The 13633-nt window shown below is 48.9% G+C and overlaps 1 protein-coding gene across 1 annotated transcript in view; it reads right to left on the reverse strand.

Moving 5' to 3' along the window:
* The window catches only part of LOC119098091 (echinoderm microtubule-associated protein-like CG42247), a 38575-nt gene extending 29433 nt beyond the window's left edge, over positions 1 to 9142 (reverse strand). The window contains exons 1-2 of the mRNA XM_037221019.1: positions 9132 to 9142; positions 5476 to 5690 (exon numbers count right to left, since the gene is read on the reverse strand). Of these exons, the coding sequence (XP_037076914.1) occupies positions 5476 to 5690; positions 9132 to 9142 (226 nt within the window). The remainder of the gene's footprint in view (positions 1 to 5475; positions 5691 to 9131) is intronic.
* Between the last annotated feature and the right edge of the window lie 4491 nt (positions 9143 to 13633).

The following is a 13633-nucleotide window of genomic DNA, read 5'->3' on the forward strand; positions in this document are numbered from 1 at the left end:
GACGGTTAACTCCTGAGAAGGGGCCACTTCTCATCTCCCAGGTGGTCGCGAGTGGCGAAAGGCACCAGACAGAGCCAGACTGGAGATGTTCCACTCGAACATTGCGAACTTGAGCGGCCTAATCCGGAATCATCGTAGATTCCAGCAGTTTCCGGCAGAGATAACGAAGGCGAGTGGCGGGCGGGGTGGCCCTGGGTGCCCGCCCTAATTTCTGAACAAAATAAATGATACTCCCAATGTAAATTGGTGCATCCGTGTTTTGTTTTCGTTCCGGGCTCCGCTTTTCCAAGCCCTCTTCTTCCATTAAAAATTGGTCAAGGCCGGATCTTATTTAGTATCGAAATTGTGCCTAAGTTTACATCGTTTTCTCCGTGAATTCTGGAGACGCGGAAATACACTCTAAGTCACTCTATATTCACAGGGTTAAGGAAATCAGCTGAAATGGTATTTGATCACGTGGTTTTTCATGACAAGAAGTGATAAAAAAATGATCCCCGTCGTTCTCTTCAGTCAATCCAGTCTGACAGGTTTTTCAAATTTGTTTCTCTTAAAAAAAACAATACAAAGCTTTACGATCCTGTGGCTCAGTTGCTAAGAACACTTACATGCAAGCTGCATATCAATTAGTAGACTCATCAAGCTGCAAGCTGCACTATTGTGTGACAAACAAACAAACAAACTGCACTTCATCAAGATGTAAGCCGCATCGTTTTCATCGCTACATTGCAATCTCAGAAAAAATAGGTTGGCAGCCAAACATGCCGAAATCATAACTGCTATGTAGAAGACATGCGTGTCACATACTTCTTTCTCATCGTCAAGTTTACCCCGGATGCAGTGATGCCTCGGCGGATCTCGCACAACCCAGGCAGACGAATGTGCCACAAATGCCCTGACGCGTTTAGATTGTCGAAACTGAAGAATACCGTTGCGTTCTAAAAAAATGAAAATAAAAAGCATGCATGTTTCTAAATCTATCGGACACGCGAAGTCAGAAACACACAGCAAATGAACCGCCGATGGTGTATGCTAGGTTGTGCCGGCCAATGCCCCCCCCCCCCCCCGTTCTTTCCCAAAATGCTGCGGTCTTTGCGTACTAATGTGTCGATACCTCTTGCGTGCGAGGGACAGAACGGATTGTTGTGCCGGGGACTGCAGCCGGCCGGACGTGCCGTGCCGGACGAACGTGCCGGACATCGCAGCACGTTAATCCCCCGCTCATATATATCTTTTTGAGCACTTTGGACACTGCCTTCGAGCCTGATTCTGTCTCACCTGATCTGACCTGGAGACCAACATACACCAACATTTCACACAAACAATTACACATAGTCTTGTCTACCGCGTATGTTTGATGTGTCTAGTTCTCTCACCTCATATATCTAAGAAAGGACCTACCTAAGTCGACCTAAGTTCGTTGACCTAAGTTGACCTAAGACCTAAGTTGACCTACTACCCGGGCGCGTCGTGTTTAACCGACCGCCCGGGCGCGTGCCAAAGACGTAGTCCGGACATTTCGATTGCATGGACTTTGGCGAGCAGACCCCATGGTAAGCAGCGCTTGTTACCTTAATCGCTGACCCCACCCTCAATCGCAGGACTTCGGGTCATGAACAGAATTATGAGCGAGGGCTTAACGTGCTGTGATGTCTGGCATGTTCGCAGCAGTCACCGGCTGAGCAATTCGTCCTGTCTTCTGCTGTCGCCTGACCTGAAGTGCGACCTCCGCCACCGGCCGCGACTCATCCCAGTCAAGAGCAAATAGCGAACTCTTAAAGAAGCTCGCAACTGTCCGCCAGGACAGCAGGTGGGTCCAAAAATAGGCGCTCTATCTAACCAACTGAGCTCCTGGGCACACAACGCCCAGTTGGGTGGGGTCGATGGACGCATCGACCCCAGCATCTACCTGTTGGGTCTGCATCGATTGGGACTCGGTGTTTCATGGTTCAGCGAAGCACTGCGCCTAAGTTAAAACGTGAACGCTAAATCAAGGCAAACTTCCCAGCTGTTGAAGTATCATATGGGAATATGTGCAGCTCTTGACTAATAGAAAGTCCAGTCTGCGCGATAAGAAATCTGGTTAGATGACTAAGTTGCTCATCGTGATGTAGCTTTCTTTCAGTGTGACATCAGTCGGTGCACGTTATGAGCTTTTCTTTTTCGGTTGCACCGAAACTTGTAATATCTTCACTGCTGGGCAGGGTATGGTGAGATGCAACACAAAATCTCAGGACGGGGCCATATCAGCTGGAGGAATGCCTGGATTGCACATGGTGCCTCCGGTTTCGACTGCTGCCAGGTGTCCTCCAGGTGCCATGATCGCTATCTCTAATGGCCTCTGTTGTTGTGGCTGCTTCTTGAAAGGCGTTGCGACGGCGTGCTTCAATCAGCCTTTGCCAATAAATTAGCTCATGATACAGAGCGAGATTAACTGGGGCTTAGCACGGCAAAGCTCGGTGCGAGTCAACAAGCAAGATATAATTCCCGACTACCTTCAACAAGTGTCGAAGTAATAACGACCGGTTTTCAGACAGAGAACCTCACTGTTGCACTTTAAGATTACTGAAATCACTTATTCAGAAGCTGTCATTTCTTGACTTACATATTCACACAGCGTGTCATATGCCGACTTCTCCACATGCCCTCCCTGTCACTCTCTGTGTCAGTATTTAAAACGCGGCAGACACAGGCGACAGTCTGAGCTTTGAGTGCGACTCTCTACGAAGAACGTCATCGAGCGATAGCATGGCGGCAGCGATAGCATTGCAATAGCATCACAAAGCTTGCGTCAAATCTAAGTTAGCCCAGTTTCGATTTAGCTTTTTAAGATCAGAGTTCTTATGCTAGCACGTATCGACCCTCAACATACCAGGAAACGCTGGTTAAAAGACGAGCCACCTGTAAGTACAAGTACACTGACGATGAAACAGCGGTTACTAGATACAAGATGTTGAGCAACGTTGATCATCAGGCAAACATTGATTATGTTGTAAATATTCGACTTTTCAAGCGGCGCTCTTGACCACGAGTGACCTGGTTTGGTGTCGCCGAACCGGTTCCGCGGCTGGTCTCCGCCATGTCCTGGCAAGCCGTCCAAGTGTAACAGAGAAGAACCTTACATAAACCCATGCATACATACATACATGCATACACATGCCATACACACACACACAATACCATACTATATATATATATATATATATATATATATATATATATATACATAACACGTACATAGTTTAGACGTACACACATACGAGCGAACAATGATTATGATATGATACTATACGGCGTATCATGAGCTACATTGTTATTACGCTAGACTACTTTTTTACAACTAAGGTTTTAACAGACGCTCAAATTCAAAACAACGAAATATTTGGGGCACAACTGACGATCAAACACAACCGAAGTCACCAAAGATCATTCGGCAGTGATTTGAGATAACACGAGATCATGCAGCGTACTCGAAATATTGTGACTTAATGAATAAATTTGTACATCAACTAACATTTATTCCTGTAAAAAGCTAGCAGATATTTGGTTTACACATGTCGTTTTAATCCAATGCTGCTGCATGCTTTATGATTTGTACGGTTTCTTCCTTTTTGTAAGCCGTTTTAAACCTGTAAGAGCTTGCTTGGCTAGGCCGAATTCTTTTCATGGGCCTTCGTTTCGGATGCTTCGGGAAATTTGCACCGAATTGGTCGGTATGTTTATCGATGCGTTACGGTGCATGCATGTACACTGTTCTGTATGAACCAACCTATGGTGGGTGATGGTATCGTGCCATTTCACATTAGGCATGCAGCTATGATGGGCAAAATATGTTCGATAATTTGTCAGATAATGTTTCTTTGTGCCAAAAAAAAAACAAGAGAAAACAACCCAATGAAAATTTGCCGGACATCCTGCATCTGGGATCGAGTTTTGTCACCGGCTCACGTGATAGTGTTCCATGGTTACTGCGCTGACCCTCACGACGAAAACCCTGATACTGATTGCTAATGGTCACACCCACACTAGTAGCATTTCCGGTGGCCGAGGGCGTGAGATCGAGGATCTGCTCCGTGTCAGACCTGAGTTTGGGCTCTAAATGAAGCGGTCTGCTTGGTTCGGTTATGACGTAGCAGTCAGCTGGCAACTGGCCGTAAGAGACCGGTGTGGCGCAGCGCGACCGTGTCGTGACAGTAGATACGGGAAAGGAAACATAGCCGTTCGTCCTGAGCCTGGACGCATGTACGGAGAGTCGCACACGAGCCGGGGGTGGATCTCTCAGGAAATACACCGAGGGACGCCGCGTATTTTGGCAAGACATCGAAGAAGAGCAAGCTAGGAACACATCGTTACACTCTCACTACAGCACATCAAAATCTAAAGGTGCGGGCCCCCACGGGAATGCCAGAGCCCAGTTCTGATGCTTCAGTTCTGGGTCACGGGTACATGCAGCTGTTGCTTTCCAGAGCGCCTAATGAACACTCAAGTCGGGGCTATTCCTTGTCTAAGCATACCTAAGTTCGTCCCTCGTAATCCGCAGCCCGCCAGGCGAAAATGTTCGGATACTCCGTGTCATTCGTATTTCTTTGCTAAGTGCCCATAGCCAGTACCGAAGTCTGTAATCCATCGCATCATCCAAGCGACTGAAATAATTTAGTTGCTGTCTGCCAAACAAGAACGGACGCATCAAAATGTTGGACCTAAAGTGAGATGCTACCAACATGCGTTTTATGCGGCATTCACTTCATTCGAATCTTGCTGGCAGACATTCAGAACATCCGCTAGCTGTGAAGACCAACCGCCGAAATCCGCACACAAATCAGCAAAAATGTACGAAAACCGTGCATCTGGAGGTGATATACGTCACACAATGGGCTGCAATTCGCCTGTCTTGAACCCATTTAGCAAACAGACGCTACTATCACGCAAAGTAGCTGGATTTAGTGTGATCATAACAAGGGGTGGCAGCGGGGAGGCTCGGTGCCAGCTGTATAAGCCCCTTCCCCCCCCCCCCCCCCATTGGGCCTACCGAGGACGACACCAAACAGCCACACGTGCTCCACGTGCAGCGTGCGACGCTAGGATTCCACCGGCTTCGCACCCCAACACATGCCGCAGGGTAGGGTAGGGACACCACCCATGTGTGGTGCCTATGTAGGTATGTGGTGTCATTACGCGGGCCAATTCGTCCGCCGTCGTGGGACGAAACACGTCAGTGATGGGGATCGCCGCCAAAGTCAGGGCCACTTCAGTGCAGCTTAAGTGTTCTCAGTGCAGTTGACCTGGTATAAGAGAATACTGGCGGACAGTGTCCACTTGCGTGAACTGGGGTGACCAGAGAGTGGTGGCACTCCCGCTGACACAACGGCATCCATACGAACAGTTTCCTAAGTAAATGACGAAAATCGGCATGCAAGTGTCAGCTCCCGTGTCCCCAAGACCCCTCGGAGGTATCGGTCCGAACACGCGCTCACTCACCCATCCTGTCCGAGATTTTGGCGCAGAGTGCCTCCAGCGAAGCATAATCCCTGCCGGGTACAAATCGCATCTGCAGGCCTTGGAACCAGGGGTCGCCGTTCTTGAAGAACGTGACGCGGCGCGCACGCCACTGCTCTCCGGCATCCCCATAGCGGCTGGCGACGGCGTCCCAGGCGGCATCGCTCTCGTAGCCCACCGCCGAGTCGTCCTTGGCCCTGCCGGCCGGCGGGGCTGGCTTCGCCCTCGGGGACTCCATCTGACTGGCGGGCCGCTGACGCCGGCGGACCGGCGGCGCCGCGCCGGCGCGCGTCTGGCCGCCGGCGGCGCCGCGGCCGAAGCCCCAGCGCTGCTGCTGCTGCTGCGGCGGCGGCGCGGCAGGCGTGGCCACCGACTGCAGCAGCATCTGCTCGCCGTCGCTGGTCGATTCACCGAAGAGGTCGTCGAGGTCGCGCTCGGCGTCCGTGTCGGTGACGGTGATGCGCGGCGGCGTCCAGGGCCGCCGGCGCCGGCCGCTGCCGCCGTCGCCACTGCTGGGCATCGCCGCGTCGTAATCGATGCGTCGCACGTGGCGGTACGACCGCGGCCGCCGGCCTCTCGTCCAGCCACTGGCGCCGCCGGCGTCGGCCGACTCGGCCCGCTCTGTTGTCGGCCGTCTCCAGGGTCCCGCGCCCACCACGGCCCCAACCGACCCGGCCCGATCGGTTCGATAGGGAACCCGCTCGACCCGGCCGTCGCCCGCGCTGCACGCCCGTCGCCGGCGTGCGGATGCTGCCGTGTTTCCTCTCCGAGCCGTCGCCCGTGCGGGCGTGGTCGCTGGCTCGTCCGTTCCCTGGGGTCCGTTGTGCGGCCGTGCAGCCGATACGGCCGCTGGGCACGTGTACACAGCACGGCCAGTCATCGACCGACCTGCCGGCCTTCACAGGTGTTGACACGGACGAGCCCCGGCCGGCCCACGCGACCTGTCCAGCACACACGGAAAGACGGGAGGCGCCCGACATGGCGCTCGGGATGCCAGACGGACTCAGAAGCAGCAATGGCATTAGGAGGGTGATCCTCAATTACGAAACTTGTTAACATGCATCAATAAGCCTTCAATGCTAGACTTTCGCCTTCAGGTAGAGAGTGGGCAAGCATAGAAGTATGAAATATGGAATTGAAACATTAGAATATTTATAACTGAAGTATTGAAATAGTTATAGATATTCTTGATATTCCTTATTGCAGCCTTCACTTCGTGCGAACCCTGTCCCTGTCGCACTGTCCCGGGTCTCAGTGGAACGGGGGCTGCTGTAACAGCATCACGCGTGCATTTATTGACGCGGGAGAGTGTAAGCCTGCAGTTGTAGTCATAGGACACTGTCGGGCCGGTAGTCCCCGGAGCTATTACAGACGCATAGTCGCGTGGCCGTAATCACTCGGTGTAATTGACACTTATCGTGCTGAGAACAAATAATTAATGGCATGAGGACAGTAACCGTATTGGGTCATGACCATGCCTTGTGGCGTATGTGGCGCTATTGGGCTGTGGGCTATGGCTGTCTGCCACACTGCGCAGTGCACGATATTCGGCCACACGGTGCTGTGTATCGCTTGCAATAGCATGTAATAGTTTTCTATTTAGAACAATATGGAATTAAGTGAGCATTATTGTTCAGTGAGGCGTTTAGATTGGTCAGGCATGGCCGCGAAACTGCGCCGCGTTTGGACAGCTACAGATCCCGAATTCACCTACAGAGCAATGCGGATGTTGTCGACTTTGTGGTAGCGGAGGACGCCCGCGCCAGCAAAAGCCGGCAATGGCTAGGGCCGGAAATGTCCACCGTGACTGGTGCAACTAAAAGCATGAATGCAATTTACGACTTGTATGCACGGATGGGCTCTGTTTCAACCTGGAAGAACACCGGAAAGAGCACTTAACCAAAAGCGCGAGCAGCTCATGTAGACTATAATTTTGGCATGGCCAGATACATGGGTACTTTTACACCCTCGCAATATTGCCGGTGCTCATTTTTTACAGGATAGATTGCAAACAGCACAGCACGGGACAACGGATTGCTGAGATTCTGTATTAATTAGCCATATTCTAAAGACATACTTGCTACGTCCCCACAGGTCAGAGCCAGCTGACCTAGTCTTGTGAAAGAGAAGAAGCTATACCCTCTTCAGGTGTGCCGTCGTAAATCCGCAAGGAAAATTTAAGATGTTATTACAATATCTAAGAACAAACGGACTCTTGTCGTCCCTTTCATATCAGGTCAGTTCAGTGCCATACATTGTCACTGCTCATTTTCCTGTTCAGGTTTTCTCTCAATAACCAAACTGATCTTGCCTCTGCATGAGCGTTCCTGTCTGCTACGCTGATATCAGACCTGCATGTGCACGATTCGTACTAACACAGGATATTTCAGGCAGGTCAACAAGGACCATCAAGGTCGTTTGCTTTTCCCTTGAACGAAAAGAGTTTCTTGCCAACCAGTAATATTATTTTTGCTCGGCAACACCCATGGTTAGTGTCAGAGCCAATTCATGGACAAAACGTCACTTTCAGTTCTACCTTAGGTCAGCGATCTATGCCCACCAGTCTGAGATCACAGCGTCGTGTGAAGGCAGCCATGTGGTGATGATCAACCAGGGGCAACATGCTAATGGTTGGAGAAACATAAAACAACTGAGCATATATCAGATCTCAATGTCATGTAAGTTCAAAGAGGTCACTATTTTTTAGTTATCATGTTTAGTTTATCTTAACCACTTCAACGTGTGTAAGGACATTGCGGGCTGGAAGGAAAAAGAAACCAACAAATATCACGGCAATCGTGCACAGTGTCGCTTCAGCTCCAGCCGGGTTTCCTTGCGCAGTTTTCAAACATCGTCACCGCCTCTCTCAGCTCTCCTACATGACCCTCTGTAGTTGCCATTTCATACCATTGGGGCAGTCCCGCATGTGTACGCTGGTGGGTGAAAGCTGAGCACAACGACGGCAGAGTGAACACCGCACGAGGGTGGGAAGAATCGGATGAATTTAAGATATAAACCTCAACCTTTTAAAACATGTCCCAAATCAGTTACGTGTCAGCCGACGCCGCCCACTCGCTCCCAACATTCTCTGTCTACGGTGCTAAGGCTCATAGACGATTAGATACGTCCGGCCTTGTTAGGGCTGCTTGACCAGTATTGTTAACGTGACAAACTTTTTGGGCACATTGATATGTGCCGGTGAGATGAAACGCGTATGTAACAAATACTTATATACTTGTATATATATATATACACACATATATATATATATATATATATATATATATATATATATATATTCGGCGGTTGTGGCCAAACACAGATATCAGTTTTCGACAGAGCTCAGAATTTTGCCGGCCCGAACAAAAGGGAAGGCAAGGTGACTCGGCGATTTCAGTGATTGCAACAGAAGTGTCAGGTCGCCGAGCGACACCAGAATTTTGACGAAAATTTCAACGCCAAAGAATTTTCGCCTCCTGTCAGTTGCCAGGACTCGTCATCTGTGAGGCTGTGTTTGAGTTCGTCTCGCCCAACTCGAGCCTAACTCGAAATGGAACTTTGTCGTGCTCAGCAGATTGTGAAAGATAGCTTCTCTTTTTAAATTATGCGCTAGGTGATTCGACCAATTCATTACTTACCTGAAGGCCATGGTTCTCGCTATTTTAACTTTCCAGAAAGCGTGCGAAATTTGTGACGTAAGATTCACATGCCCTTAGAGAAGAGACAGTAAATCATCAATTTAGTTCCCTAAATTCACCTGAAGTAGTGAGCATACTCACCTTAAGCCCGCAAGGTTGACAGGTCATTGACCTGTTAAGCAGCCAATAAAACATTGATAAATCTCTCCCACATGTAATGGTTTGTAGAGCGTGCTATTTGGAAGCGCGTGCGATCGCTTGTCATTAGTCGGATAAACCCACACTGTCGTTTATTGGTTGCACAATCAACATGACCTGCACACCTTGGGCTTCTACACCAGAGATTCATATTGCATCGGCAATCAGACCATTAAGACTATTTTCGGGCGTATAAACCAACAATCCAGCCAATTTCTGGACAGAGCAAACGAAAAACACATTCTGAATACTTAGCAATAGCTGTAGCGATCGTGAGCGGTGATCAAATGAAATATTCTCCTGTCCCGCCGCCGTAATGCGCTAGCTTTCACCGGTAGGCTCTTTGACCGCGAATACGTTTATGACATTAAATTGGTGGTAGCGAGTAAATCGCATAACACGCCATTTTGCACACGAAATTCACATTAAGAAATGCGTGAACCATGAAATAAGCTGTCATGTGTATACTTACAAGATCCGTTATTCTGACGCCTCTTCCGTGCGCAACTTCGAGCAGCTTACGAAATTACCTGACGCGTATGAACAGGGAGCAGCAATCGAAGGAGTTGAAATCACATGATTCGCTTCCTTGCGCCCCGTATGTTGCCTTCTGTATTAAACGTGAAATCCAAATATGATCTTCTATACGTACCCCTACTAGTCTTACTCTACGCATGCTCCTTCTTGGTGCCCCCTCCCCCTCCCCCCTGCGAGCACCGCCAACACAATCCCCAGTTGTAACTGGTGTCCGCTCTTAGCCCAGTCTTAGACGGGTTGCTGGGTGATCCCGAATAGGCTTAGAGGGCTTTGGCAGGCGTGCCCAGCATGCCCCGGGGGTACCGAAATGAAGCGTGTCACCCACTGTGGTCCTGCCTCTGCGGCCGATTGGCAGCCGCCTCGCGCTTCATGAATGGTGGTACTTTCCGGGTCCGGCGGCTCCGCCGCCTTCGATTTCGTTTTTTTCGGAAATTGGCTTGGCTTGGCTTGGCCTGGCTTTAGCTGCTTTCGTTCTCTCCCGAGGCTCCGGAAGTTCTCGCCTGTCAGGATGTCAGGTGTAATGCATGTGTGGGTGTTATTTCATCCTCAGGCAATCGCAGAGACGTTGCTTCACGACATGAGTTTGTGCTGAAACAGGTGAAAACGATGAAACATGGCCCAAAATAACCCAACAAACGGGTTTCTGCATGGATCTGGCCCAATTTCATATCAAAGACTGGCCGCTTGGCCTGGGACTTAATGTTGGCACCCACTCCACTGTAAGTATAGGGGCCTCTGCGGTCCTGTTCACTGGAGAAGCTCTGTTCTTTGCTTGGCTGCCCGTGCACTGCTGGGATCTAAGGGCTGCTCTGGTCATGGACAGAGTTTTCTTGGCTGCGATCATCCGAGTATCGTTCTTGATTTTTCTTGGTATAACGTAGTACCCATTGAAGATGGGACGCTGATCCACCTTCAGCAGTTAACCGTATGCAATTGTTACTTATCCTGTCAGTGCACATTTGCTTTTGTAAAATGCACACAAAAAAAAACAGCTTTTCCGCAACAGTTCATGGTCAAGTCAGCACAATTTTTCGCCAAATCGAAACACAACAAATTTGTTGGCAATTGGAGCATATCATTTTTTGTGTCATGCATATAACCGACTGCGACATCAGTAATGTCAGTTCTTATTGTGTCTGAAAGCATGTGTGTGTCTGATGGTGAGGTCGTGTCATTAGAGGTCAAGCTAGGTCACAAATGTGTAATTATTCTTTGGCATTATATTTATAGTCCCTGCACTTGCAAGAATATCTTATTGGGATTCACTACATCAGCATCATTTCGGCGAACATTGTGCGCTCAGTTGTAGTGAATTCATGGTGTGAGGTCATGTTGCGTCAGAGGAATGTGCAGAATGTAAATACCGTCAGATGGCGTTTGCACCGTCGTTGGATGCAGACACGTTGTATTAACGTGCGCGTGTTTTTCCATTTTAACTCGCTTTTGTTATAGGTACTTGCATGCAAGGGACACTGCTCTTCCAAAGATCTAGCAGGGTCATGACCTTGAGTTTCTAGTGTTTGAACGCAAGATTTGAGCTGCCCTGCTATCGTCTGCTACTGCAGTTGCAATAGGATGTCTGGCACAGATTGAGTACGCTTGATCAACCCTGTTCTTCATGACACAGCACCTAACTGCATCATGAACGCATTGTAGGACTCAGCGCCCTCATTCGAGCTGGTACAGGTCTTTCACATGGTTTCAAGCATGAAGTATTTGAAACAGTCTGTCACATTGGACCGAACGTCGTTGATTGCGCCGTCGTAACTAGGTGTCATCATATCACGGGGACAGAAAACTTCAACCTCATGAGCTAGTCTGACCTTGACTTGTCAAAGGTCAAATGCATGGAATCGAACTTACCCGCGGCTGAATTAGTGCCAACAACTTAAAGTTATGTTTCTCCGGTCATCGTAACATATATCTGCATTTTGCAGCAATGCAAACAATGCGTTACCACAGCGATTTGGCTTGGCCTCCAAGATCCCAAATCCCGAAAAAGAAAATAAGCGTTATTGGACAGCTTCGACGATAATCTAGGCAACGAACGCATTGCAATGGACATATCGACTGTGTTATTTCCATGATCTGGGAGGCCGTTTACTTAGCCCAGACTAAAACAAATGCGGGCGCTCTCAGGGCGGGAAGAACGCAAAAAACATTCTGGTGCTTGCGGAAGTCCTTTTTTGCTTTAAGTCACATCAAAACTGCAGGGGTGTAGTTTCAGCAAAATAGGCAAGGGGCGGTGGCTGACCGGGGAAGCCCTCCTTAGATACAATAAAAAGTGGGCTCTGTCCAGGATTTGACCCACTTACCTCCCAACGTAATGAAGTGCAATTTCCAGTTAATAGGAAAATACAGCACTGCTCTGATACGTTTCCTCGCTCTACCTCGGCGAAAGATGTCTTCGTTGGGCATCGTTATCATTTTGTTTGGCGTCGACCGTCGAAATTATGTTACGGCACCCGACACAGGGTCGATGTTATGCGGCTTCAGACGTTGTTAGGCGTGTAGGGGTTTGGGAGTGAAGAGAGTGAGTTGATGTGCGCGACTATTACAAGCTGCCACGGACATCCCCAGCTGGTAGCCGTAGGGCGAGTTGCAGGCTGCAGCGCAGCACTCGCGCTAACCATGTTTGACACGGCTAGTGCTGCTTTGGTGGCCATTGTCGGACGACTACCGCCATCGGTTTAGTCAGCTGGTGGCCATCGTGAGGTTTTTGTGACCGTTCCACCGAATGTTCATGTTGCATTAGCGGTCGGCACATATCAACGGCTTTTCAAACGTTGCCGGCTAAAAATTTGTTCAGGTTTTTGGCTGCTAATATTTGACCGGTTTCTTCTCGATTTTCCACCAGACATCGTGTCGTATCGTGGTAAAATAACGCAACTTGCTGCAGTCTGTTGATTTTTGAACATCACTGAATAATGCCAACACACTGAGACAATGCACACAGCTATATCAGAGCCACGGATGCAAATTAATCGTGTAAGTAAAAGCATGCATCAAGCGAGAAAAAAATGAAAATACTCAGGTAAATGCGGCACGAGCGCGGGGCTTTTATAGCGCGATTAGCTCAGTGACCTGCACTCAACTGAACATAGTACTACAGTTTTCATGTTGTTTGCTCTTTTTACCCGTGAAATATGGAAACCTTTAAAATTGATATACTTTTGATTCCCCATTTGTAATGTCCTGCTGGCACTTTGGCTCCAGAAGGTTAAGGGAGACAGACTCACAGTTGAGGGGTGGGGGTATCGGATATTCAGGGACCAGTGGCACACATTAACAAATACAAAATGACACTCGTGCATGTCACTGGCAGGCCAGTGAGCTATATCATTAGGCAAACAAGCTATAAAGTTCGCACAAAAGAGCGTTGCAGTGAATTCCCCAAAATGACTCAAATTCCTCGCAGTTTAGGCCAGTATGCACAGACTAATATTACACTAGGTCCCAAATACGACCAGAGCTGGGCATATAAATTCTGGGAAATGCAGGACATTGATGTCGGGGAAGATCTTGAATATTCCATTGGGCTAACCTAAGCCGCTTTCCAGCCATTCCAGGAACATCATGGAAGGTTGAATACCTTCTCGGCAGAAGAAGGAGAATAAAATAATGTGATATATACAACAACTGACAAAATAAACGAGTAAGCTCAAGCTGTTCTAGTACTTCCGAGCTAACATAAAGTAAGCGGATGATTCGTACCCTCGTGCAGGTTTCGCGTGGCTTTAGTTTAGACGACACTCCGCTAGATGTCA

Source organism: Pollicipes pollicipes, unplaced genomic scaffold, assembly GCF_011947565.3.
Source record: "Pollicipes pollicipes isolate AB1234 unplaced genomic scaffold, Ppol_2.1 Scaffold_4740;HRSCAF=5597_pilon_pilon_pilon, whole genome shotgun sequence".
In the NCBI taxonomy this organism is placed as follows: domain Eukaryota; kingdom Metazoa; phylum Arthropoda; class Thecostraca; order Pollicipedomorpha; family Pollicipedidae; genus Pollicipes; species Pollicipes pollicipes.